The sequence below is a fragment of the Fringilla coelebs genome (genome assembly GCF_963513975.1).
Source record: "Fringilla coelebs genome assembly, chromosome: 2".
Classification (NCBI taxonomy): domain Eukaryota; kingdom Metazoa; phylum Chordata; class Aves; order Passeriformes; family Fringillidae; genus Fringilla; species Fringilla coelebs.
This window is the reverse complement of record NC_140029.1, coordinates 89980949-90008408: the sequence shown is the minus strand read 5'-3', so window position 1 is coordinate 90008408 and position 27460 is coordinate 89980949. Positions and strand designations below refer to the sequence as shown.

The 27460-nt window shown below is 48.2% G+C and overlaps 2 protein-coding genes across 4 annotated transcripts; one reads left to right on the top strand and one right to left on the bottom strand.

The window, feature by feature from the left end:
• On the bottom strand, positions 1-27460 carry VAMP1 (vesicle associated membrane protein 1; the record flags this gene model as incomplete). Of its 3 annotated transcripts, XM_084226986.1 has the most annotated exons (6): positions 27389-27460; positions 26577-26736; positions 25598-25756; positions 25316-25367; positions 22162-22267; positions 20040-20499 (listed from the first exon to the last, which is right to left on the bottom strand). In XM_084226986.1, coding segments are annotated over exons 1-5 (468 nt in total). In that variant the 5' UTR covers positions 27391-27460. The 3 variants fall into 3 exon arrangements, with proteins under 3 accessions (XP_084083113.1, XP_084083111.1, XP_084083112.1); XM_084226987.1 differs by lacking the exons at positions 20040-20499; positions 22162-22267 and adding an exon at positions 1-305; XM_084226985.1 differs by lacking the exons at positions 20040-20499; positions 22162-22267 and adding an exon at positions 18339-18505.
• SCNN1A (sodium channel epithelial 1 subunit alpha) lies at positions 9809-17134 on the top strand. Its single transcript, XM_084226910.1, has 13 exons — positions 9809-9938; positions 10198-10571; positions 10945-11200; positions 12049-12233; positions 13025-13125; positions 13809-13972; positions 14292-14390; positions 14553-14670; positions 14915-14993; positions 15305-15362; positions 15490-15545; positions 16061-16136; positions 16354-17134. The coding sequence occupies exons 1-13, from the start codon at positions 9921-9923 to the stop codon at positions 16678-16680; spliced, it is 1911 nt and encodes a 636-aa protein (XP_084083036.1). The 5' UTR covers positions 9809-9920; the 3' UTR covers positions 16681-17134.

Here is a 27460-nt window from a genome sequence, read left to right as displayed (position 1 = left end):
GTTTAGCTGTGCCAGTGGGTGGGAATTTCGATCTGGCCATTTCCACACTTGGTCCCATAGCAGCAGGACTGGAATGAGATCAGTGTCCGTGAAGCTGTGGATCTGGCTGAGAGATCCTCCATGAGGGACTGTGCAGCACAGGTAGAGCTTGGTGACTCTGATTCTCTCGTGCAGGGCAACAGGTCACAAGTAATGAAGGTGGCAGCTGGCTTGGACACAAAGTTGTGTGGCTAAAGGATCTGGATCACTGGGCTTCTTCAAGACTCTGCCTCATACACCATTTCCAGGAAGCAATATCCCTTACCCTGAAATACGGACAACAGATGGGAGTCAGCTACCCAATGGGAGTTAGCTACATTACAGAAGCCAATTCAGGTTTGCCAGATGAGTCTTCTGGGGTCCACTCACCTTGACTTCATTCTCCTTGGAAGAGAGACTGGGTTCCCTCCACCCAGTCTCCAGCAGGACTTTCTCAGTCCTACAATATTTTATTTTCATGATTCTGCCCAGTAGTCTCCCCTCTTTCATGCTGAAAGGTACAGATAACACACAGAGGTTTTTTTTCCATTTTCCTTGGGCCTCCCTTTTGCTTCACCAGAGTGGCTCTCTGCAGCCACGCTGCTCCTACGAGGTACAAATGAAGACATGCACTGAAAACCAGCCTCCTGGGGACATGAAAGAGTGGAAGTGTGTGCATGGACATGCTGCTTATTTGGGACAGACACCACTGCTACCTGGCAAGTTACATCAGTAGCAAGGGAGAAGGCATTCTACAGCCCAGCAGATTGGTTTGCAAATCCCTGATGGTTTTTAATAATGACCCTCTTTGGAGATCACCACCTCTGCCCCCAGGGAGTCCCTGCACCCTGGGGAAACACCTCCCTGCTGAAGACAGCAGCCATTCAATGGGCAGCCTCACACCCACCCATCTTTGCCACCTGCTGAGCCGGGGCTTCTTTGGCCAAACAGGCTTACAGCAACACCCGTGATGCTACTCCTTGACAGTTCAGATCACTTGTTTTAGTGCAAAAAATATGAGCAGCTGCAGGTAATCCAGAAATAATTCCCAAATAATCTCTGGCTGTTGCTTTGGAGCAGAAGAAAAGTACAATTGCATTTACAGATATTAAGAATTAATTGGATCAAAGGTCTAACAAGTAGTTCAAAAACAAGTATAATTTGTTTGGAATCCATACCAGACAGGCAGAGATTTTTCTTTTTTTTTCTTCTTTTTCCCATGACAGCAGGGACAGTAGCAGTGTGTAAAAAACAAGCTTGTTCTATTTTAAAATGTTGTGTGTACTACAGATCATTATCAAATTCCTACCTGGGCAGATAATCGACGTAGCTGGTAAGGAAACATTTCAAATTTGGTGCCATAAAGAGTGATTCATGTTTACTCAAAGGTTGTTCAGTAGCAATAAAAAGCAATCATGCATTCAGAGCTTGTGAAGATGAAATATACAGAAGCACTGCCCAGAACAACAGGGCGCTTCCCATTTCACAAGAAAAGGAACTAGTGACAAGGATCTTCCCAGCACAAAGCTCCTTGGATTTAAAACGTTGTTAGAGGTGGAGTAAATATGATGAACCAAAACTTCCAAAGATGATTTGTAGTGCCCGATGGAAGATCTTTCATCCTGTTGCAAGAGCTGGGATTTCAGAAGACAAATTATCCCATAATTGCTGAGCCTGAATGGCAGTGAGGGTAATAACCATCAGTGTCAAAACCAGTTCCATCAGGTGTGACTCACCTTGATAGGTCAATACCTCTGGATGGAAATATCCAGAAAGTTGTGGATGGGCAAAATGCTCAGAAGGCTCTTGTGTGAGGAAAGCCTGAGGGAGGAGTGAACCTAATCACCTAAATGATCAGCAGGAGTTGCTTTTGCAAACTGCACCAGTAACTCCTTACCACTGTCTCCTGTTTCAGCGCAGTGTGCTTGGGGAAAACGGTCCCATTTATGACTGACAATCTGGGTCAGAAACTGGTCATTTCAGTGATCTAATTCATGTACATACTAGGGAAAAAAAAACCAAACCAGCACAAAAACTGGGAAGATGTAAGTAACAATTTAAAAAAACCCAACCCTGAAGAGTTAGCAAATTCTGATCTTCTTCTGATGGAGATTGAGACTGGCAGCTGAGCTGGCAACAGGAGATTTGTTGTCTGCATTGTCTCTAAAGTATTTGAGGAATCAAGTGGTAATTGTGTTTGTAGCAATGTTAAAGATAAATTTTTGGTCCCCTTGTGCACTGGCAGTCGATCTGCAGCCCACCTGTGTGACAATGGGGACATGGGCACTTTTACAGAGCCACAGCCAAAGGTGATATTCACATGACTGAAGCAACTGGAAGCCACCCCAGGGCTGATACCTGCTCCAAGGTGTGCCACAGCAGCAGATAATGCACAGCAGCTGAGCAGCACACTGTGGGGAGAAAGAGGAAAAGGGGAATTGCTCAGAGCACAGCTGTCAGGGCCACTGGAAATGGTCAAAGGGCCAGTAAATGGCTTTTTAATTCTTAAAAAAAACCCCAAACAACACATGGATAAAGTCTTCTGAAAAATAAATTTAGATGTGTATGTGTACAGAGAGACACACAGATCCATGGGTATTATCATTATCTGCTATTCTTGTCCAAATCTGGTCAGAGGCCAAAAGTTGTCCCAAACAACATGGTGATTGAAATTGTCAGGTATGGCAAAATGCTGAGAAAATTGCTTTAGACTGTCATTAGGATACAGCAAATCAGTCCAGATGTTTGAGGTCTTATTCAAGTCAAAAGAAAACAAAAAATGTAAGTTATCTTTGTCTCACACCAACAAAGACGACCGTATTTCTGAAGTAATTTGCAAAGATCAGTTGAAGACAATTTAAAACCCTTTTACATACTGTGGAAATGAGAGAATGCCTACGGGTTACCAAATTTGTCTGTAGTTGCTAGGTGGGTGCAGTTAACTTAAATGAGTATAAAAGATTCTCATTTATAAAAGGCATTCTCAGGGGCAAAATAACTTTTGCTACTCCAGTAAGACAGAGTCACAATTCCAGTAAGACAGAGTCACAATTCCAGTAAGAGGGAGGTGGTACTGGAGGATCAGTCCATTACTGTAACAGTAATTTCAGGAAATTGTGATAATAAAAGTTACACAAGTTTCTCTCTGTGAAGCAACTGGATTACGTCTCCATAGGTTCCACTGGTAATTGTAAGCACCAATGCTGCTGAATTCCCAGTCTCCAGGTCTGTCTGAGCACGTGAAACTTGCAAGTGGCACCAGTCAGAAGAGCTCACGTTCCTCCACCGTGACATTTCCTACTGGCACTGCCCAAGATGAGGTACTAAAACTGGACACTAGACTGACACTGAAGATGGTGGCAAGCATCAAAAGCCCACTTTATTGCAAAAGCCAGGCTTTTCTCTGTTGGTTATCAGTTTGCATGGTTTTAAGGCACAACAAGCCCAAGTCAACCAATCACCACACACCACAACGTGGACATGCAGCAGTCTCTGCAGCACATCTCTCACATTCCTGTATCCCCATTCCAGCTGAGTCCCTCTCCCATAGCCCTCTTCTACTTAGCCAAAGCAGCAGGCCTGAGCCATGATTTCACAAGGGCAACAATGCTGACAATTTCCTCAGGCTGACGATTTCGTCAGGCTTCACCCATACACAACAGTTCCCCCTTTTCTGTTTTCTATGCGAAGGGTTTGTGCACCCTGATGTTAAAACAGTCTGCACTTGTAAGGCCATTATCTTATTAAGAGTATTATGGTCATCTGCTGGACACAGGATAAGACACATGAAATACAGATCACAATCAATAAAAACTCATTAAATACAACTCTGCCATTGACAAGGGGACTCACAGTATAGGAGAACGAAAGGATAATGTCCAAGGTCTCCTGGGAAGTGGAAATAAATGGCTACTGTTCTAAAGTTCATATGGTTGGAGTTCAGGGGCCGTGCTGTTTAGGCAGGAGGAAGTCCATTAGCTAGAAATGCTGACTGACATCACTGAATGTCTGTTTGGAAGTCTGGAATGGGGAATAACTGCAGAAGGTTAGTAGGAACACCATACCACGAGGATGACATAAGGCCCCTGTAAGTCTCCAGACACAGCCATGTTCTGGCAGTCCTACTTCTGGGATTAGGTCACCTTTCTTTTCATTGGGCCTCATCCTCTCGGAGGCAATCCATGTTTGTCCAGACGAGCAGGCAGCCACCTTCGACCTGCTGGCAATTAGACACATGCACACCTTCTCCCTAGGTCAGTAAATCAGCTGGGGCTTGCCACTGCACATCCAACTGGGAATCTTCATCTAGAAGCTTTTAGAAATTGGTTCTGTACATGCAAATCTTCAGAGCAGCATCGCTCTGCTGGGGATTGCATTTGATGATTTGTTTTCAAAGCTTCCAGTGTAAACATTGCATAATCTAAATGTTCTTGAAGAGCCATATGCCTTTTTTGGTTTGTTGATTTTTTTTGCAACATGCACATTTCTCACTGTGAGCATGAAAGTAAAACAATACACATGGCAAAGCAACAATCTAACACTAAGCAGACATAGGCAAGGAAATTAAGAATGATACATTATCAATTCCCTAAATACTTCACTATCACCCAGGGGCTGCAACAGCTGACAAGCCTCATTTTTAGTGAGGATATGGAGAACCATTCCCAGGTAACGTTTCCAAGTTCACTTTAAAAGAAGTGTCATGAGTCCAGCTTGGCAAGTCAAAGTGACTGGAGCATTGTTTTTATGCAGAAAACACCTGGGTTTGTTGGTGTACTGCCTGGCCACATAGAGCCATGGCTTGGCCAGAGCCAAGGCCTTAACTGGAAGGGTCTCCCTAACATACCTTAAAAACAAGCCTCTCCTTAGCAGCAGCTAGGAAAGTTTCCTAAAATGATGGATGTCTTGCAGATAGTTATACAAAGATATGTTAAACTTGTAAAGTAGGCAGCTTTGTCATTTATCCTCAGTTAAATACTATCTTACGGACAATACCTGTTATAAGGAGTCAGTGAATTCATGTTATGACATTAAAACGGAATAAAAGTTAAAGAAAGAAACTACTAAATGGCTTACAACTAATAACAGTCATAATCTGGAATTGTTACTCATTCTTCAGTGTTACCTATGGAAGATAAAACAGCAGTGATTGTCAAAAATAATTATGTCGATTAATCAGTGTGAAACATTTACATTCATAACATCCTTGATGAAATTAAGGATTTAAGAAACCGTATCTTCACATATTTTACACAACTTACTATCTCATATTTTTAAACAGGTGGCTACTAACGTTTCCTCAGTTATTTCAGTTGGTTTTATCTTATCTCTCTAACAAAATAGCTGTATCTTGTAATTCAAATGAGCAGATATTAACTGAAATTAATCTTGATAGAAATTAGCAGAATTTAAATTTAACAGAACCTTAACCTGCCAGAACTTAAATGTAACAGAACTTCGAAGTAACAACATGAAGGCAAACAATTGCTTTGTAACTGAAACAGCAGTAACATGGATTTACTGGAGAGATTATAAAGGTCAGGCAAACATGTTGTGATTTTATGCATTCGTAGTGAGGATTTTTCCGGTGTAAGTAACTCTTGATAGAGTTTTGGTTTTGGTTTTGTTTTGTTTCTAAAGTGCAGCTTTACTCAGAAAAGTGACAACAGTGTAATTTTTGACAAATTGCCCTGCGAACCTGCAGCTTTTTAAGATTGCCTATACAATAGATTTGAGCTTGGCTTTATAAAGGTCAATGGGATGTAAATATTCAAGGCTAAAACAATAAGAATTTAGTTATATAATAATGCCATGAAGTTTTACAGAAGTAACTTGGTTACTTTAGTGGGTGTGTAAGACTGGTAAAATGTTTTGACACCAAAAGATTCACAATAAAATGATCTCGTTAAAGCTGTGAGGTAAAAAGCAAGTGAACTGGCAAAGCTGGGATAAGTTTGTCTGCCTTTGCAGAGGAATTTCACATTGTAATTATAACTAAGTCTCAAACAGCTACTGCAGATAAAATTCAAGGTTTGCCTGGAATGTGAGCAAAAGAATGTCTAATTTACGACTTGTGCCAACTGCAGGCTTGAAAGTTAATTGCTGTTTTGTTAACATCGACCTAAAATACTTGCAAGGAGGGATCCCCTGAATTTTCTAGGGAGGCACTGTATCTTACAAATATGAACCTTCTTGTCCACACACTAAAACATTACCCACTTGCAAATATTTTTCCAGGTATGTAAATTTTTTATTACTGTGGTAATAGCTAACACCATCACAACTTAGCAAAGAATCAGTGTCAGTTCAGTTCAGTCAGACCCCAAATCAAAATTCCTGAAAAGGGAGCACACACTCCACAGGGCAAGCTCCACTAATCATGCAATATATCAGTGTCTCTGCCAAAGAACCCAGATTCTGCCGTGCCACCCATGTGCATCTCAGCAAGTGCCAGGTGGGGTGGCTGCACCGTCTGGGGGCCCAAGAGGGGACGGGGGAGCTCTGACGAGTTGGGGGCGTTCAGGCCCAGGGGATCCAGGTCCCAGAGAAAGTGGTGTTCCATCAGTGCCATCCTAGACAGGGAGGTGGAGTGATGGGGGCCGCTCTGGCTGCAGGGCCTGGTGCTGCTGTGGGGCCATGCCGTGGGCAGGGGGATCAACCCATTCCCAGGATCCGTGTCCTGGATCCGTGCCCAGAGCGCATTGTCTGTATCTGTCTAGCACTCCCTGCTGCAGGTGCACACAGGAGTTTTTAACATCAAGGTCTCTTTTATCTAGGAAAAAGGTACAGGGTTTTCTAACCTGTAAAAAAAGCGGCTCCAGTGTGGAGGAATGACTGTAATATCTGTAAAGGTCTGCCTTGCCAAGCCACTGTCCATCCATCATTGCAATCTAGCATCCCGGCGCTTTGGGTCTGCAGGGCTTTGTTGCTGGTCCCAGACCTCTTCCTCACCATAATCCTATCTCCCATCATTGCTAGGCAGAGGAAGATAGCGCGAGTTTTGGAACTTTGGAACGAGTTTTGGAAGGGGGAGGGTATTAAACGGAGGAGCTCTCATGAGCTGGGCAGTGACAACAGTGGCAGAAACTGCTGCCTCTCTATCGACCTTTAATCACAGCAATGAGTCCCAAACCAAGCACCACATGGTTAGCCATCCTGTGGCTATTTTGTCCCCCTTTGTAGCTGCTTCCCATGACACCTGCCCTGCTGCCTCCCATGTTTTGACAAAAAAGGCAGTCTGTACATCCACCCTCACCCATTTCTTTTGCATCAAATGAGCACGGTGTGTAGCAGCCCCTTCTCATAATGGACACCTCTCTTCTGTAATATTCACAACAGAATGTTCAAAACAGATTTTTCTTCTGCTGCTATTTGAGCCCCCATGTCTCTGTTCCCACTCGCTTACCTGGAGTCAGATGTCTCTGCTTTCCCAAATTGCCCAGACTTTCAGGCTCACAGGTCTGCCTGTTTTGCTTGACTGAGCTCCATCGCTGGCTGCTCTCATGCCTGCAGTCCCGACCCTAACACGTCCGGGGTCACCATGTAGTGGTGGACACTAGACTGACACTGAAGATGGTGGCAAGCATCAAAAGCCCACTTTATTGCAAAAGCCAGGCTTTTCTCTGTTGGTTATCAGTTTGCATAGATTTAAGGCACAACAAGCCCAACTCAACCAATCACCACACACCCCAACGTGGACATGCAGCAGTCTCTGCAGCACATCTCTCACATCCCTGTAACCCCATTCCAGCTGAGTCCCTCTCTCATAGTCCTCTTCTACTTAGCCAAAGCAGCAGGCCTGAGCCATGATTTCACAAGGGCAACAAGGCCCTTATTTCATCAGGCTTCACCTATAAACAACAGGGTACAGACATGCACGGACTGTCGGCCCAACCCAGGATACTTCTAATCATGGAAAGGTTTGGGCTGGAAGGGACCTTAAAGGTCATCCAGTTCCAAGCCCCCCTGCCATGGGCAGGGACACCTTCCACTAGATCAGGTTGCTCAAAGCCCCGTCCAACCTGGCCTTGAACACTTCCAGGGATGTGGCATCTACAGTTTCTCTGGGAAACCTGTTCCAGTGCCTCACCAATCCCACTTTAGGGTGAAAAATTTCCCCCTAACATCCAATCTAAACCTACCCTCTTTCAGTTTGAAGCCATTCCACCTTGTCCTATCACGACATGTCCTGATAAACAGTCTCTTGTAGCCCTGATGGATCCTGGAAGGCTGCAACAAGTTTTCACTGCCGGCCTCGCTTCTCCAAGCTGAACAACCCAAACTCTCTCCCTGCAGCCTGCCTTCACAGGAGAGGTGCTCCAGCCCTTTGATCATCTTTGTGGCTTCCTCTGGACTCTATCCAAAATGACCATGTCCTTCCTGAGTTGGGGGCCCCAGAAGTGGATGCAGTAATGCTCTGAGGAAGCTGCACTTTAATAAGCATTTGACCAGCATTTGACAATATTAGTCCATTCACCTCATACCACCCACTTTGTCCAAGTTTTATCTTGATGAAAGTTCAAAATTAATTTACTGGACGTACAATTAAGTTTAGAACTGCAGGGGAAATGATGCTTTTGCTTTGCATTACTCTTTGTCACGGGACAGAGCTAGCGGAACGCTACAAATTGTGGCTGTAGGTTTATAACAAGCACCTGTCTGTCACAAGGCTGTTCCTGGCACACTGACACTTAACTGCTGGCCTCAAAAGTGTACTGCTTGCCACTTTCAAGCATGGGATTTTGCAATATGAAGAGGTGAAAGTGGCTGAGTATTTTGAGTCACTAACCAAACCACAGCTAACTCAACAAGGATCAAAATTCAGTAACCAAAGACTCTGAACAAGGACTTATCTGAAGGAGGTAACCAGAAAGAGAAGAAATAAGTGAAAACTTCAGAGACATCTAGTTTAAAAGAGAATCATTGGGAGAAAAGATTGGTAAAGGAGTTTCACGGTTATAGTGACAGGAGAGTGTTTGGGACTTTCGGTCACATTTTGCTAAGGGCGTTCATTTCCGTGGTCCGAGGAAGCACTGGAAGGCTTTGGGTAATGCCGGGAGGCCTTGATTTCCCAGGCACAGCTCAGGAAAACAAGTTCCCACTCATGGTTGGGCCAGGCAGTTGCGGACACAAAAGATTTCTTTAGTTAAGGCACCGGCAAAGGCGATGCGGTAACTGAGGTGTATCTCTGACTCGCCCCCAGCCTTCTCTGTCCCAGCTTCATGCCCCTCGCAGATCTCACCCGAAACTCGCGGTTTTGCCCTTGGAAGGCACAATTTGGCGATGAAAGCCAAGCCCTCTCCGCCGGTCGGTGGCAGGGCAGGGTCTCGGGGGGACGGACCGTGGGGGTTCCTGGCCGGCCGGCCGGCTCTGCCTCGGGGACCAGCGCTGCCAACTTTCTTTCTGCATCGCCTGGGCTCGCTGGGACGCCGCGTCCCCGCCGGAGGGGATGGGAGGAGGAGGAGGCTCAGGCTGTTCGCGGCCGTACCTGGCGAGGGCCGGGCTCCCCTCGGGGGATAGGGGGGCCCCGCAGCCCCGGGAGCGCCTTGACCCCGGCGGCACCGCCAAGGTCACCGCCCCGACGTGTTCCCTGTCCCCCGGCCGCCGCTGCCCCGCCGCCGACACTTGAGAGTTTAAAGAGGCTTTTCTTCCCCGGGAGCGGCGCCTGAGGGAAGGGGAAGGGGCAGGAGGGGGCAGGCAGGAGGGACAGGCGGGAGGGGCGGGGAGAGGCTGGCAGGGCAGGAGCCGGGCGGGGTGCTGGCTCCAACTGGAAAGGAACCGGTCCCAGCCCAGCCGGAGAGGCTGCGGGAGAGCCGGCAGCGCTGGGCAGAGCACGCCGGCCTCGGCCCTGGCCCCGGCCCCGGTCCCGGTCCCGGTCCCGGCCCGAGCAGCCGCCGCCCGCCATGGGCACCGCGCCCCCCGTCAGTGCCGCGGCCCCGGGGGCGGGCGGGGGGCGCAGCCGCGGGAGGGACGGGGGGCTCTTGGCGCGGGAGGATCGACCCCGTGTCAAATGGGGGACGGGAGGACTCGGAGCGGGACCTGCAGCCTGGGGGTCAGGGAGGAGAGGGTGAAAGCAGCGGGGCTTGGGGAAGACGGTGATGCAGAGCCGGTTTGTGCAGCGGGCATGGCTTCCCGGAGCCACAGTCCTACTGGGCGACTAATTCTGAGTTTGTGCTGCAGAGTGGGTCTGTGAAGGAAGGGAAGATGCCAGAAGGGGAGAAAATGGGACAATGTAAGCAAGAAGAGGAGCAGCAGCAGAAAGAAGAGGCGCGGGAGGGTCTCATCGAATTCTACAGTTCCTACCAGGAGCTATTCCAGTTCTTCTGCAGCAACACAACCATCCACGGGGCTATCCGCCTGGTGTGCTCCAAAAAGAATAAGATGAAGACAGCCTTCTGGTCCGTCCTCTTCTTCCTCACCTTCGGCTTAATGTACTGGCAGTTCGGGATCCTCTACAGGGAGTACTTCAGCTACCCCGTCAACCTCAACCTCAACCTGAATTCCGACAGGCTGACTTTCCCGGCCGTGACGCTGTGCACCCTCAATCCGTACAGGTAAGAAATAGACTAGCAGAGATGCTGACTGCCTTGACTTTGATGGATAAAAGCTCCTACTCTGGTTCTCCTCGTGGTCCTCGGCTGCCCGTTGTAGCTGTGCTTTTCAGAGGCCTTTGCTGCTGCGGGGCACTCACCGTAAGGCATGTGAGCTGAGGCAGCTCTGCTTGGTGGTGTATTTAGCAGGCTGCGATGTAAACTGCCACAGGGCTACAGCAGATTTACTTCTCTCCTGCAAGATAGCCTCCAGCAAGGGGTTAGATTTACAGCTGGGGGCAGGAATCACCCCAGCAAACTCTGCTGCATGTCTTATTCAGAGCTGTTTGTCTGCATCCAGCCCTAAACCTGCTGGTCTTTTCTCCCCCCTGCACAGATACAGCGCCATCCGAAAGCAGCTGGATAAGCTGGACGAAATCACCCACCAGACACTGCTAGACCTCTACGACTACAACATGTCTCTGCCACAAAGAGACTGGTCCACGTCATCCACACAAAGGCGTAGCTCAAGGAGCTTCCTCCATCACATCCAGCGCCATCCTCTGCGGAGGCAGAAGCGGGACAACTTAGTCAACTTGCCAGAGAACAGTCCCTCAGTGGACAAGAATGACTGGAAAATTGGCTTTGTTTTGGTGAGATCCCTAGATACCCCATGCCCTACCCACCCCAGTCTGCCTGGCTACTTTTGTCTTGTTAGACCCTCGGCCATCCTCACATAGAAGTCTGATTAATCTCCACCGGCTTTTGCTAATGACAGATAAAGTCAGAGCTGAATGCTTTGCTCCATACAATCCTGCTCCCCAAATTCTATCCATGTTCATGCAGGCCCCAGGGGACATGTCCAAGTCAGTGTACATCTCTTCCCAGGAGCAGGAAAACCTTGTCCTTCCTGAGGGTACATCAGCCTTGCAGTTGCTTTTGAGAGCAGTTTATCAGCATCAGCTGCTGCATTGCCCAATAGTAGCAAAGGAGAAAGTCTTTGATGGTCCTGAGCCACCTGCAAGGTGATCCTGGTCGCAATTGCTCCTAGGTAGCAGCTTCCTCGCCCTAGGGTATCTGCGTTTGCATTTAAAAAGACGCTGAAGGACTGAAGCTAATCGCTCAGCAGCTAACTGGGGTTCCCACAGGATCACAGACGTTTTTCTGGACACACCCTGAAGGAAGGGCTCCCCACGCAAGAATTTAAAGCTCCTGGTTTTATACCAGGTAGAATTTATGTGCATATTACCCTGTACACCTTGCTGCCTCCTGGGTCTTACTCAGCCTCGCTTATTCACCTGGCGTTGCCCTTCCACCGAGGAGCTGCCCTGGGTTTTTTTTCCATCTGATCACCCGTCGGTCACACACAGGAGCCTTGGGGAACTCTTCACTTCCTCGGTCATCTGCCTGTGCTGAGGGAGCACAGTTTATCCACGGGCGGAGCCTTGTCTCCTGGATGAGAAGACTTCTCTGACACGGCTCTTCCTCTTCTTCTCAACAGTGCAATGAAAACAACGACTGTTTCCACCAGGCGTACTCCTCGGGAGTGGATGCCGTGCGGGAATGGTACAGCTTTCACTACATCAATATCCTGGCGCAGGTGCCTGATGCAAAAGACCTGGACGAGTCTGACTTTGAGAATTTCATCTATGCTTGCCGCTTCAACGAGGCAACGTGTGACAAGGCGTAAGTAGTGGGAACACCCCTGAAAAGACTTACTTTGTGCCTGGGGTCGAGGGAAATCAAGGAACCCACATTAGAGAACCTCTTTTCTGAGGTGGGTCCTTCCTTGTTCAGTTCCAATTTCAAAGGTCAAATGATCTTTCTTGAGTCTTTCCTGTGGGTTTTGCATATCAGGGACGCAAGTTCTGGGACCTGGCAGTATGAACCTCGAAGGATGGTTTTACCTTTTTCTGGGTTTCACCCAAATGAAATAATTATACTGGTGCAAACACCAGAGAGGGCACAGATGTACAGCGTAGAAGTATTTTTATTCTACCCTCCACAGTGGTAAAGTGGTACATACACCAGCCCACATAAAGGAATAAGAGAGGAGAGAGTTGACACAAAAAGACAGTAAACACATATCCCACTTTTCTCCTGCCATTGTTGGTCAAAAAACCCCAAGAAGGTAGTGGAATGAAAACGACCTGCAAGGGAGGAAAAGAGGTAGGAAATCTAATAGTATTATCTAATCAGTATTAGGAAGATAATACAGTAATTGTGAGCACTGCTAAAACCCATTTGGGCTCTGAAAAGCGGCATGAAAAACCTCGTGTAAAAACCTGTACAGCTCCAGGACATCTTTTACAGCACATTTTAATTGCTTTTCCCTGCTCGTGAGAGTTTACATAACAAATACTGCCCATCTGCTGTAAGCCCCTGTCCCTGCTGATAGAAAACAGAGTTGTTCCTTTCAGAAAGCCCTTCCCCTCGGTTTCACAGCCCTTCTCACTCTGTTTCTGTTCCCCTCTCAGGAACTATACCCACTTCCACCACCCCCTGTATGGCAACTGCTATACCTTTAATGACAACAGCAGCAGCGTGTGGACATCCTCGATGCCTGGGATCAATAATGGTGGGTGAGAGGCACTCTTTGGTGAGTAAGGAGAGCAGCTTGGCTCTGTTTTCCCTAGGAGTTATTATGGGCATCCTGCTGTGCTTAGTACCAGCAGTGGCAGATTGCAGCCCTGCTCTGTCTCACCCAAGCTGTTTTCACCTGTCTGGAGAGAGCTGTCTCATGGACTTGGCTGCCCCTCACCGCTGCCCACTGAACCCTCTCTCCCTCATCAGTGCCTGATCTTTGTGCTCTTTGTGTCCTCTGGGCTTGTGCTGGGCCTTCCTGAAGTCTTCTGCTGAGCCATAGTGCTCCTGGTCTTCACCTTCCCCATTTTCCCCTTCAAGAAACTGACCTGTTTGTGTTCCTAAACCCCCTGAAAGCTCTCCAGACCACATCTTCAGGCTTTTCTTCCATCTGGCTTCAAGTTTCTCCATGAAATCTCTCTCAATTCCTAGTTCTGTCTTTTTCTAAGCCACAGTGATTAAATCCAGTTTTCACAGGCCTCTTCTGGAGCCTCCAGCTTTTTCTCTGGCCTCCCTCCAACCACCCTCTATTGTTGCCAGGCTTCAGTGCAGCCCTGATTGATGTGTCTTCTCCTTTATCTCTTTCAGACTTCCTTCTAACCATCCTGCTCTCCCTTCTCTGCTGCACCACAGCTGGCTCTCTGATGTTCCCTCCCTGGCTCTCTGATGTTCCCTCAGGTCTCTCTCTGGTGGTGCGCACCGAGCAGAACGATTTCATCCCTCTGCTGTCCACGGTGACAGGAGCCAGGGTGATGGTCCATGATCAGAATGAGCCAGCCTTCATGGATGATGGGGGCTTCAATGTTCGTCCTGGCATCGAGACCTCCATCAGCATGAGAAAGGTGAGCAAGCAGAAGGGGGGAGGGCTGTGGGTGGGAGGTTTAACTCGGTGGAGCTGCGGCGTGTGCTTAAGGGAAGGGACTAATCACATGCAGTGAACAGGGAAGGGAGAGGGAGAGGAAGAACAGCTTGCCGGACCAGATGAGAAGCATTTGGCTACAGTTTATCAGTGAACAATGACATGGAGGCAAGCAGGGGGAGCTGGCATCCTGAGGAAAGCATAAAGAGCAGATCCTGATGGATGAGCAGTGTGTGGCATGGGAGAGTGGGAAGAGGACAGCAAGTGGAGTTGTTGTGTGCAGTGAGAGTCTGCTGTTGCAGGAGATGACCGTGCGCCTTGGGGGCAGTTACAGCGATTGCACAGAGGATGGCAGTGACGTGCCAGTGCAGAACCTCTACTCATCCCGCTACACCGAGCAGGTAACTCACGCTGACCCCTCCCGGGCCACCTTGGTTCTCCTCTTTCCTGACATGCTTCAGCCCCCTAACGGCCCTGCCTTTCCTTGGCTCTGTTAATGGTGATACAGGCAGCAGTGGGTTTGTTTCCCTTGATCAGCCTTTTCCACCTTATGTGCCTCCCAGGTCTGCATTCGCTCCTGCTTTCAGCTCAACATGGTAGAGCGCTGTGGCTGTGCATATTACTTCTATCCCTTGCCCAGCGGAGCAGAGTACTGTGACTACACGAAGCACAAAGCCTGGGGTGAGTGGACAGCAGGGACAGCAGAGCTCATGCCCACCTGACCCTGTTTGGTCCAGCCCACATCCCAGCACGTCCCATCGTCTTCAATGAGCCTCCTGGTGTGAGACATCCAAAGGACAGTCTTGCCTTGAATGAGGAGCCCCTTGTGGAAGGAAACCTCTTCTGGGTTCCCCTTGCTGTCACACAGCACCTTTTGTCCAAAGATACTGTGAGCTTACCTGGATTTACTTTCTTTGCTGCTCAGGCTACTGCTATTACAAACTCCTGGCTGAATTCAAAGCTGACGTGCTGGGCTGTTTCCACAAGTGTCGGAAACCTTGCAAGTAAGTTGATCGTCAGGCAGGAAGGAAGATTGGAAAGTATTCCCAGGAGTGTTGGGAAGCATTCACTGACGGGCAAAAGCTTGAGTCAGGGGCTGAGTCCCAACCTGAAATGGTATTTCTCCTATCAGGAAGCCAAAATGTCTGAGGAGCATGTGGGTTGGCTTAGGGGTGAGCTCCCAAGGACTGTGCATTCCACACGGTGGGAAGTGGGTGGAATTTCAGCATGGGAGGGAATCTCCAGGTGTGCCTGAGCATGGTGAGACCTGGCCCTGTGGCTCCTACAGCTAACCCAGCCTCCTCTTGCCTTGCAGAATGACAGAATACCAGCTGTCAGCTGGATACTCCCGCTGGCCTTCTGCTGTCTCAGAGGTAAGGAGAGGGTGTCCTGGCTTCCCAGCACTGCTCCCACCTCCCATTTAGTCCTTCCTCAACGGGTACTAAACCTGCAGGAGGTGACTGCGATCATGTGACACAATTTTTTGTACTTTCATTTCAGGACTGGGTTTTCTACATGCTTTCACAACAGAACAAATACAATATCACATCCAAGAGGTGAGAGCCCCTAAGCAGAGACTGTCCAAACCAGAAACCATCCCAGTGGAATGTGTGTGTTGGAAATGCCAGAGTTAAGATTAAATCACTAATGGGAAGAGATCAGGCATGGGACCTGTGGACAAGGGCAGTGGATTTGAGTCAGAGTAGATATATAGCGAGACTTCAGCAAGGACCCAAGTGAAAAATTTTGAAAGGGGTCAGACGCCAATATGAAAATAGTAAGCCTCAGCACTTGCTGTGTGTTCTGGAGTCACAGTAGGTGCTTGTGGAAAAGTGGGAAGGAGAGCTGTGTGGGAGCTTTTGCCACAAACATTGGGTTTTACAGTACAGTGTCAGAAGTGCACTGGAAGTACCAAAGACTGTATTTAGTACTGCAGAATGAGAACTGCAGAGATGGGAGAAAGCCTCTGGAGAGTATGAGTGGGAGCAGGACAAAAGGGGACAATTGGGCTTGGTGAAGAAAGGCAGGGATTGAGGAGTTGGGGTTACTGAGCACCATCTCTCATTCACAGGAACGGAGTTGCCAAAGTGAATATCTTTTTTAAGGAGTGGAACTACAAGACCAATGGGGAGTCTCCAGCCTTCACGGTACACACTTTACTACCGTGTCTTCTCTGGCCACCCAGTCCCCCTCGATGTCCCTCCACTGTGGCAAGCTTTTGTTCCAGCAGCATTGCTGGATATTGTTTCTTTTCCTTGGGCAGGGTGAGGGGAACCCCCCAGTCCCACAGGGAAGAGGGAACAGGCAGGGAGGCAAAGTCCCAGATGAGGGCTGTTGTCACTGCTCTTTCTCCATCTCCTGCAGGTCGTGACTCTGCTGTCCCAGCTTGGGAACCAGTGGAGTCTCTGGTTTGGATCCTCTGTGCTGTCTGTGATGGAGCTTGCAGAGCTGGTTCTGGATTTCATTGCCATCACCTTTATCCTGGGCTTCCGCTGGTGCCGCTCCCGGCAGAAGCTGCCCGCGCCGGTGCCCCCTCTGAACAGCCAGGATAACGCTGCTTTCCAGGATGAGGCACCGGCTCTGCGTGCTCCACACCGCTTCACCGTGGAGGCTGTAGTGACCACGCTGCCATCCTACAACAGCCTGGAACCACGTGTGCCGAGCAGGGATGGTGAGGAGGGACGCGAGTGAGGCAGCAGCTCCTTGCACTGTTCAGGTGGCTGGCAGCTGGAGCAGAGGCTGCTCTTTGTCTGCGGGGCCTGCATTTCCTTCTTTCTGGGGTGCTGCACATGGACCACAGCAAAAGACTGCTCCGTGGTTGGCCTGGGCTCATTGCTTTCACTTCTATAGGCACATTCTTCAGTCTCATAAAATACTATTGCTGTGGGATCACCAGGGATGAGAGTTGATCTAGTGTATGTGGGAGAGATGTCCTCCAGATTTCCTTATGCTCTGTGCATGTGCACACCTACATGTGCAGGCATGCTTTCTTTTCCCTCCAACAAGGATGCTGCCACAGTTCTGGTCTGTCATTAATTAAAGAGGTTTGGCAGGTGTGACTGGCCTCCTCTGTGGTATAACAAGGAACAGGAATGGAGTAGTCTCAGCTGGGGTACAAATCTCTCAACAGGCTGACCTTCATTAAGCTTTCCGTAAACTGGTTGCTCTTTCCTCATTCTTCGTGAGCTCTGATCCCAAGACTGTGTCACCTACCCTCTGCTTCCCCCGAGGAGAGGCTCCTTGAGACAAGAGCCCCTGGCACGATCTCAATCTGTATTACGCACAATGCTCTGGAGAGGTGCTCCAAGCTTGCTGCCACTCCCAGGTCTGGGACAAAACACCCCTGGCAAAGTAAAGGCTCCCTTTTCAAGCTGCCTTTGTGGCATTGGTAGATCTTGGGTGTCCCCCCTTCCTTGGGATACACCACACATGTGTACATCCAGCTATCTGATTGTTTGCCAACAACTCTGGGACAAATCCATCTCTACAACTGCTTGACCCTTCCTGCTTTCTTCCTGAGGGAAACAGAGTTTGGCAGGATTATGAACACCTTCCAAAAATCCCAGATGTTACCTCTGCTGCAATGGGATCCTGCAAGAGAGGCTCAGAGCAGCGCAGGTCATGCAGTGCATGTTCTGCTCCTCCCAGCCCTTGTCTAGTCCACCCACAGAAACTGCTGAGCCTCTTGTTCCTGAGGGAAGCACAGGGAAGTACTGCAGGCTTTAACCAAAAGTGCTTCCAAGGAAAACCTCAGCCTCCTTGATTGGATCACATGGGCAAAAATGATCCTCTTCTCAGGAGCTAACTTGGGCACCTTTGTATAAGAGAACACATTTCTTGCAGTGAGCTTGGCGTATTCTTTTCTTACAAATACTCAGACTTCTGCTGCAATGGTGTTTGCTCTGCACTTTATGGGGTATCAAGAGAGCAAGGGTGATGTCCTTTAAAAACAGGATTATCCACTTCACAGGACAAACAGAGATACCAGAATTTAAGCAGTTTAGGCAAAGACCTGTGGAACCCTGTAACGAATCTCACTGCTAACAGTCACTCTTGAATTTAAAAACTACTTAATCATAACAAAAGAAAAACTGAAGCTATTTTAAAATTTAAAGTAGATGCACTGCTCTTGGGAAGTTGGAGGAGTTTACTACAATATCTAAACTGTTGCCTAATTTTTGCCTTTGAGATGCTAAACACATGCTGGTTGTACTGCTCTTGCCTTGATTACCTAAAAGCACTTTCCAATTCCCAGCAGAGAGTGATTTTATTCTTCTTCACATAGACACACAAATGCTGTGTTCTTTATTGCACAAATATTCCTGCTTTTACAAATTTTATCCCAGCACTCAGCTGATAACTCTTGTTTGAAAGTGAAGATAATGTCTCTCTGCTAGGAATAGAAGCAAGTAATTTGGGAGGTGTCCTTCAGCCAGGGCAGCAGCCCAGCAGGAGGGAGGGGCCTGAAACAAGCACTTGGAAGTGTGGAAACATGTATTCCTTCTTGGAGGCCCCACTGGAAAAAAAAAATCAGAGCTTCTGCAAACATGAAGAAAATCTGTTTTCTAAATGAAGTAAAAAAGAGTGAGCAATGAATGAAATCTGAAAATAGCTTCTGTGAAGGTCCTTTCATGGTCTGTAAAAACACTGCCCAAGAGGCAGAGGTAAAAGCTAGGTTTAGTTGCTCAGAGTAACTTTGGCCACAATTAAAATACAAAAGGCAGGCAGATAGAGGAGCTAGGATGCTGCACCCAGTTCTTGGTCACAAATTCAGTACTGCAGACTGATGCCTTGGGTGTTTTCTAGCACTTGAATGAGCAAAAAACCTGACACTGGACACAAAGCTGTTTGCTTCACAAAGACACCTTCAAATCAAGAAAGGATAAAGAGCAGGTGCAACACCTTAAAACAGTCTTTGTATACCATAAACATACAGTGATTCACATGGTAAGCATGATCTTTCCTCAATATCTCAAGAGTAAGACACTGTTCTTCACATCACAGAACCATAAATAACCTTGTAATAACCATAAAATTGATGAGACCTGCTGCATCATGCATAGTCAAGTGGGTGATAAAAGCAAGATTAATCAGAGGCATAACTACTTGAAACAGTAAGTTCTCTTCATCAATAAAGAAATACAGCTGCAGAAGGTGGTGATGTATTCCCTGGGGGAAGCTTGAATCACATCCTATCTGTTCCATAAAAGTGTTAAAATGAAAAAAAAAAAAAAAATCGGGCTTTGACTGATGAACTCAAAGTAATGGCACCATTCAGGACAGCTGTAAATCCAGAGTTAAAAGCCTGTACAAATGTGAAGAAACAGTTATACAAGTTGGTAGATAGATGAGCCCTCCTTGTCCTGTGAATCAGTGCAAAAATTGCCATCTTGGGAGAAATCAGGGGCTTGTTCCAGAAATAATCCCCATATTTCTTGTAGGCTGGCAAGACCACAAATGAGCTCAGCAGATGTATAGTGAGCTTGGTCTGGCTGAAAACAAGAGGCAAGGCCAGCAGTGCTGGAGTAAGAGCCCAAAAAGTGAGAGTGTTTCACTGAGAACGTGAAAAATTGGAGAAAAGGGGAGAAAGCATGCATGTATGGGGATCTGCAGGTCAGCAAAAGGCAAATTAAAGGTCTGAGCTGGGGTGAATTTGTACACGAGGAGAAAGCTGAGGGGATGTAAATGCTCAGTAGTCATAGGTGTGTTAGAAGAATAGCAGCGTTATTTTGAGGACATGGAAAACTTGCAGGGAACAGCTGAAGGTTGTGTCTTTTTGGACTGGGAACAGATGTCAAAACTATTGTTTTTCCATAAGAATTAAGGTAATAGAGGAAAGGCATGGAAGTACAACATAAGTGCCTAGGGAAGCTAGAAGAAAAATGAGAGAACCATCACTTTGGAAAATAAACAATATATTTAGAAGAACAAAACTCTGCTTGCTGGAGAGTTTAAGAGAAGCTGAACAGATAGGACAAGGATTGTCTGCACAGACTGAGGTCAAACAGAGAAGGAATTTGAAGAAAGGGTTACCAAGCTCTTGGGACAGGTTCAATAAAATCTGAGGGGTTACAGGCTACATCAAGAAATGAAAAGAGCAGTAGTGCTGCTGGTGAAGAGACACAGTGGAACCACAGAGATCAGGAACATACCAGAGACACAGCCACATTCAGTCACAGTTCTGTATTTAAATTCTGTATTTAAATTCTGTTAAATACAGAATTTAACAATATGCAATATTTAAAGGGAGGTTGTAAGCACAAGAGGGAAAAGTGCCCTCAGCTTCCAAGTGCATGCTTAAAAGCACTGAACTAAAAAGAGCTTATAATCTTTATTAAATTTTTAATACATATATGGCAAATTTAGTTTTAAAAAAATAGTACAAAGGCTTTTGGAAAAGAAGCCTCTGAGGGAAGAACATAGGAAGTGTCATTTAGTCCTCTGCAGAAATCATTTAGTGGGTCTGTGCACTGAAGGAAAGGACATTATGAGGCTGTTCATACTTGAAACCTGGGGAGCAAGTAAGGGTGTTCTGTGTAAGTGTTGTACTCTATCTCAGGCCAAAAATAGGTCAAATATTATCAGGAGTGTGGAGGCTCAGGTATCCAACAGACATGGCTGAGCTGCCTGTTTGTAAAACCTGTATCTTTATCTGTTACATCTCTCAGAGCAATTGTTTGTTTAGAGGTCAGAACAAATATAAAACCTTCCCCCTTATTACCTCTCTTCACCAAGTAAAGGCTTCCAACCCCAGTGGGCACATCAGAGCAGGGACCTCTGTCACTTCCCAAGGAAGCCAGGTTCATTTAAAAAGTGTTGATTCCAGCTCTGAAGAAAAATCTGTCTTGCCCACCTATCATTTGGTTGCTCTCCAGCTGAGACAACAAACCCCCCCACTGCTGAGAGCCTGCACCTGGCTTTGACCAGCACAGAGACACCTCAGGAAAGGCCAGAGCAATGCCTCAGGCATCCAGAGATATGAAGGTTTAGGGTATATCCACTTAGGAGCAGTACAGTTGAGGCTTTTCTTCCACCACATCTGAAGACATCAGGATGAAGCAGCTGATATGGGAGCTGCATTTTGCACAGAATGGTTTGGCTTGGAAGTGACCTTAAAGATCCTCTTAGCTCCAACTCTCTGCCACAGACAGGGACACCTTCCACTAGACCTGGCTGCTCAAAGCCCCAACCAGGCCAGCTCTGGGCATCTCCAGAGATGGGGCATCCACAGCTTCTCTGGGCAATCTGTTCCAGTTCAAAGGCATGTTAAGCATGTTCAAAGGCAGAGCTTGACTTTTTAATTAAACATACAACGAACTGTTCTCCCAAAGCCTTGGCCTTGCTTCTGGAGCACATTTAAAACCCTGTTTTGTCTGGGATAAGAGAGTACAGGAGCAGCAGAAACACTGATGCAGGTAAGGATGGCACCTCAGAAGAGCCTCCAGTAAAACATGATATTTTCAATGCCTAACAGAGGATTTATGGCTAGACATGCAAGTCTTTGCAAACAGCCACAACGTGACTCATGAACCGGGCTCAACCCTGGGGCAACTTTCAGCAGGATGTTCAGCCCCAGCCCTGTGCTCCAGAGCAGCTGCCAGCTTTGGAAAATGAGCATTCAGTCCCCAGCTTTGGCTAGGGACTTGGACACTGCATCATCAACAGTCCAAAAATGCATCTGTCCTATGAAAACATCTTCCCTATCCCCCTACATGAGTGAGGCTGAGAACTGACAGGAACGCAAGACAAAACTTGGCAGGAATTGTAGCACGACTCGTTTGTTCAGGTTGTGCAGGCCTGAACTGTGTGGAATTTTAGACTGTACATGCTGCTTTAATCCACCAGCCAGTCCAACACCCTTCTTTCCCAGGAAGGCTTCCATCTTTGAAGAATTAGTCTAGCTGCCCTGCTCCAAATTCACCATTGAGAGTTGTTCATTGTGTTCACTGTTCTGGTGTGGATTTTGGTGATGTTTAAGACTGCACAAAGATTGATCATAAGGGAACCAGAAGCCACATGGAAGATTGTTTTACAACCTAGCTTTTGTAGCAATAAGGGCAGATAAGGGCACAAGTACCTAATTTTAAAAGAAGTCTGCACTGCACAAAGCTCTGTCATTTCCTTTTAATGAGTTTCAAATGTACAGTGAGGCAAAACAAAAGGGGCACTTACCTTTATTCCAGTCATGCTCCAAGAGATCTTGTGAACAGCATCATACTCTTGGAGGTCTTCATTTGGGTCCTGAACTTATATTCCAGCAGCAATGGAGAAATGCTTTCTGGGTTTAAGGATCTGAGGTTATTGAAACCTAAAGGCAGCACAGCCTGAGAGCCAGAGCTGCCACTAAGACAGTAATGCACAGAAGGCAGTCCCCTGAACAGGACAAGGGCTGGACAGTTGGTGGCTGAAAGGAGACTTGGCTTGGGCAGCCTCTTCCCCCAGAGCTGCTGCTTCTCACATCTTGCTACAGACTTACCAGAGGCAGCCCAGCACAACTGGGACTACCATCATTTTACAATGGAAAAGCAGCCACTGCTTTGAGGGACAGAACTTCAGATATGTTTATGCTATGGAAGCCAACAAGAAAAAAAAAATTCCAACAGTTTGGCATCCCAACCCCTTCCCACTCACTGACAGACCAGACAGACTCAGTAAGGTGGTGAATTGTGTTTCTTAGAGACCATTAAAAGTACATGAACTGATTTCTAGAACATGCCAGAGGAGATTACAGTTGTGTTTATAGAGGAAGTAAATAAACTGCACGTGCATGAGTGGCTGTGATGCCGTGGGCAGCAGAGTCCCTTGCTTTGACTAAGAGGGCCTTGGTGATTTGTTTTGCCCATGCACAGAGACACAAAGGAGGGGAAAGGGAGCAGAGGAGGAGGCAACATACAACATCTGACAGAAAGAAATGAGAGAGACAGCCTAGGGGGACCTCAGCTCCCAGAGAGACAGGAGGAATGGGACACCAAAGGCTTGTTTAGAAGAGTTCAAGAGAATTGCTGGTCTGGGGGCCTCAAGCTTGTAAAAGCCTACCCCCTAAAATGAGAGCAGGAGGTGGCACAAGCAGGCCCTGGCTCCTCTTCAGCAGATGCACTTCTGACCGTCCATCCCATCTCAGTTCCAGGGAATTAGGGAAGTGCTCAGGGGACGAGGGCTGCTTCACTCCAGATCTTCATCTCTGCCCTCCCCCAAGGTGGAGAGAAATGGAATTGCAGGGAGATGAACTCAAATGAAAATGCTGGGGCATGGAAGTGAGCATGCAAAACCAAGCCCCTTGCCGGTGTCCTGGGAGGCAGAAAGGGGCTTCCCCAGCACATCCAGTGGAACAAAAAGCATCTGCTCCTCCCATCTCTTGTACTTTGCTCCTATCTGGGAACTCCACTGATGTCCTCCCTGCCTCCTCTTAGGCCTAAAGAGATCCCAGCGTATTCTAGAACAGAGGCAGAGCTTTCTAAATTAAAGGAGTACCTCTTTCCAGTCTAGATTACAGGCTACAGCTCAGCTCGTTAAAAAATGTTAAAAGACAAGATACACATTCCTTGGAAGATTCTACAGAAACTGGGCAGCTCATTTAACCTATGTCTGACAACACATTCAAACAACTCACAGCTCCTGTTACTTTTGATGGAGAAGAACAAGGGAATCACTCACAGAAAGCCACAGCCACAAGTTTACTTCCATCCGAGACCACCCTGGACCTAAATTCAAGAGAACCCATAGAAAGTAGGAGGATTCAGCTTGATCAGCAAGATCTCTAGAGGCATAAGTTGGCAAACTGGGACATCTGACGCCACTTTGCAATATCCATGCCCAGAGCACCATTTCCCTTTGAATCCCCAGCTAACCATTTCCAGTGTTTTCTAACTCCTGCTCACAGTCAGAGCTTTGTGGCCGCAGAAACAGAGCAGATATTCCTAATCAGAAAGCTGTGCAGCTCAGTCATCTGGAATACCTCCAGCCCCCTTCACCTCTATCTGCTGTGGCAGTGAGCTTCCTTGATGTTCAACCCAGTCACACAAAAGCAAAACACCAATTCCCATTCTGCCACTACTCCAAAGTCTTCCTTCTGGAAAGCTACAAGACAGTAAGAAGCTACAGGGTCCTGGCTTGTATGTGCATAGATGAAAGGCATATTTGACACTCCCCACCAGACTAATTGTTGTTCATTTGTTCCTTGTGGAGAGAGACTTTACTCCCACACATGCCTTTTAGACAGTAGCAATGCCCCTTTCACTTAACTGTGTTCAGCCTGTTGCACTGGACTGAGGTAATCATGTAGGCCCTCCTTTATAAAAACTGAAATGGCCACGTTCAGGCAGCAAGTCACCTGGAAACAAGGACAGGCAGAATGAATCATTTCTTCAAGTGCACACCTCTCCATGGCTAGAGAAACCTACATCACTACGTGTAGCTTAGATGGCTCACAGCCACTGGCCCACACAAACTAGCTTTTATTTCAGAAGCTCAATGAAAAGCTCAAGTCATGCTGCCACTCTTTTTCGGCAGAACACTAAAGGCTCTCACATGCTGAAGTCCTTTCATCCCAAAAGGCACTGTGTTAAGGCATTCTTATTTTGCTAGAGTTCACACAGGCACTATTTGACAAGCTTACACCCAAAAATAAACACAAAAAGTTCTCTGCAGAAGAGCAGGAGCAAATAGCTACCCACTCTTCCTCAGCTTCCCTTTCCTCTGAAGTTAGAGGACGCTTCCTAAAGCTGCAGCAGCTATTGAAAAGTCTACCTATGTTTAGTAAGCAGCTCAGAATCCTATACAGAAGATAAATTAAAACCAATAGGGAAATCAATGAAGAAGCTAGGTGAAAGGGAAGGAAAGGAAAAATTCAGAGGCAAGAAGAGACAGGCAAGGTAATAGGGGACAGGAGGTTGCAGACTGAAGGAGCTACATCTAAGTAAAAAAGTAGACTGGAGACAAAGCAATAGAAAAAAGAAAAAAGGAAAGAACAAAAGGGCAAGTTACACCAAAGGTCCCTCAGAACTCCAAACCACCCACCAGGGAAGGAACTTGCCAACCCACCCACCCCAGGGTAAATGCCCTTTATACTTACAGGTTTATCTGACCTGGCAGGCAGAATTTCCCATTTCTACAATGATGGCCTTCCCCACTCCTCATATTACTAGGTAAAGCACACCATTTCCACACTGAGTGAGGGGGTTCCAGCACTTCTACCTCCCTTTCCCAAAGACTGGAGTTGACATTTATGCAACTAAGACCCTCAAGATCTCAAAACAAAAAGGAAAAGTTTAAAGTACTCTAGAGCTGGTGTTTCCTCACCTTTGAGCCTGAGGTTTTTGGTACTTACTTGCAATCACCACCACCACAAGGGCACCAATCACTCCCATCATGATCATCATCTGAAGAAAAAGATGGTCCAAGAACATTACTCAGAACAGATTGACAAGCTCCCATTCTTCCTGACAGCCAGAGACCCTCGGCCAGGCCCCAAAGGCATGGCAGCCAAGGCCTGAAAGCCTTCCCACAGTGAAAGAATCTTAAACATTTGAAATTGTCAGTAAGCCCCAGCTGTACTTGAAAGCTCTGTAGGAGAGGAGTAGCCCAGCTCCCTCCTGACTAGGAAACTCACCTTGCAGTTCTTCCACCAGTACTTCCTTTTGAGTTTGGCCGCGCTGCTTTCAAACACTGAGGCGCCGGCCTGCAGCGCATCTGCCCGGTCATCCAGCTCTGACAGCTTCTCGTCCCGCTGCAGCACCTTGTCCACGTTCACACACATTATATCGACCACCTGCAGAAGGAGGAATAGCGGGAGCAGATTTATGGTTAAAGACAGTTGAAATCGCAAGAGGAGTACCTTAGCCAATAACTGATGTTGCAATGCTAACGAACAAAAACCATGAACAAGGTGGGGGGAAAGATCAGGCTAAGAAAGAAGCCATTTCAAGTCTACTGTGCCTACTTTGGAAAATGAAAAAAAAAAAGAATCCGAGAGTCACTGTTAAAACATCACTTCAAGTACACTTCAACCAGGTCCTCAGCCTCACATTCTCATCTGCTTCTATGAGCTCTCCACTGCAGCAGCAAGCCAAAGCCACCCTCCGTACGAGAGGAGTCCCGTGCTCACTCTCTCCCAAAGAGCTGCAAAATCACTTTATCAGCTTCGTGCTGCTGCCCCGGTGAGGCACGAAGGCGCCACAGCAGCCAAGCCACCGGCTTTGATCCCGGAAAGCCAGGCAAGGGTTCCCCCACATCGCTGCACACAGCGTTCCCTGGAAGCAGCCCGCAGGGACTAAGAGCTGTTCTGGATGCTGGACAGCTTTATTCCCGTAAGAGATGCGCGATAACGAGGTACCAAAAAAAACTAGCAAGCCTGGTCCTTGGAAGTCATATCTGGAATTAAGAGGCTTTTAAACATAAAGCAATCTCACCTCCAGCTTCTTGAATAGGTTTGCCACCCTATTTTTGAGTATTCAGCATTAATTAGTTTCAGGCTTTGGCATGACAAAAGGAGCCACCCCCTCAGCGACAGACACGGGCCAGGAACATCGCTGCTGCAGAGCAGGGGGAGAAGAGTCCAGGCACCCACCCGGGCTGGCAGAGCTACTGACCTCCTGCACTTGGGCCTGCGTCTGCTGCAGGCGGCGATTGCTGGTCAGGTTGGGGGGAGCCCCGGGGGGACCCCCACCGGGGGCTGCCCCTTCGGGAGCGCCTCCTTCGGGAGCCCCTCCTTCGGGAGCGCCGGGAGCAGGCTGCTGAGCTGGGTCAGACCTAAGGGAACACACACGGGAGCCAAGAGAGAACTCAGCCGCTCGAGAGAGAACCCCCAAATGCACAGCAACCCCAGCGTCCCCAGGCTGCAGCAGCGCTGGCAGCAGCCTCGGGAGCCTGCAGCCTCGCTGGATCCCGCCGGATAGGGAACAGGCGGGCTGGTGGGAGACCCTAAAGCAGGGGCAAGCCGGAGGGGGCAGCGGGAATGGAACAAGCCCCTCGCCGAAGGAGCTTGCGGGTGCGGTCGCGCCAAGCACTGCGGCCTCCCCGGGGGAACAGCGACCGCACGGACATGGCCGGGAGACAGGGAAGGAAAGTGAGGGAAGAGGGGCAGGGAGCAGCGCGGGGGCACCAGGCAGTCACCGGGATGGGCGCAGTGGTGGCCGCCGGCCAGGCTGGCTCCGGCTGGGGCCCCGCGCATCACCACTGGGGCACGGCCCACGCACCCACTCACCCACGCAGCCAGCGGGGGAACGGGACCGCCCGGGGGCGGTGCGGGCAGCCCTGCCTGCGGCTGCTGCAATGCGCCACCCGACCCCACCGCCGCCGGCCAGGACGCGGGCTCTGCACCGACCCCCGTCCCTCACGCTGCAGCAGCACCAACCCCGCGCCGCGCCCACCGCATCTCGCCCACGGCCGGGCGGACACTCACATGGCCGGGCCGGAGGGAACCGCAGGACCAAACCGCGCACAGAGCTTCGCACCGACAGTGCCTGAGCCCCCC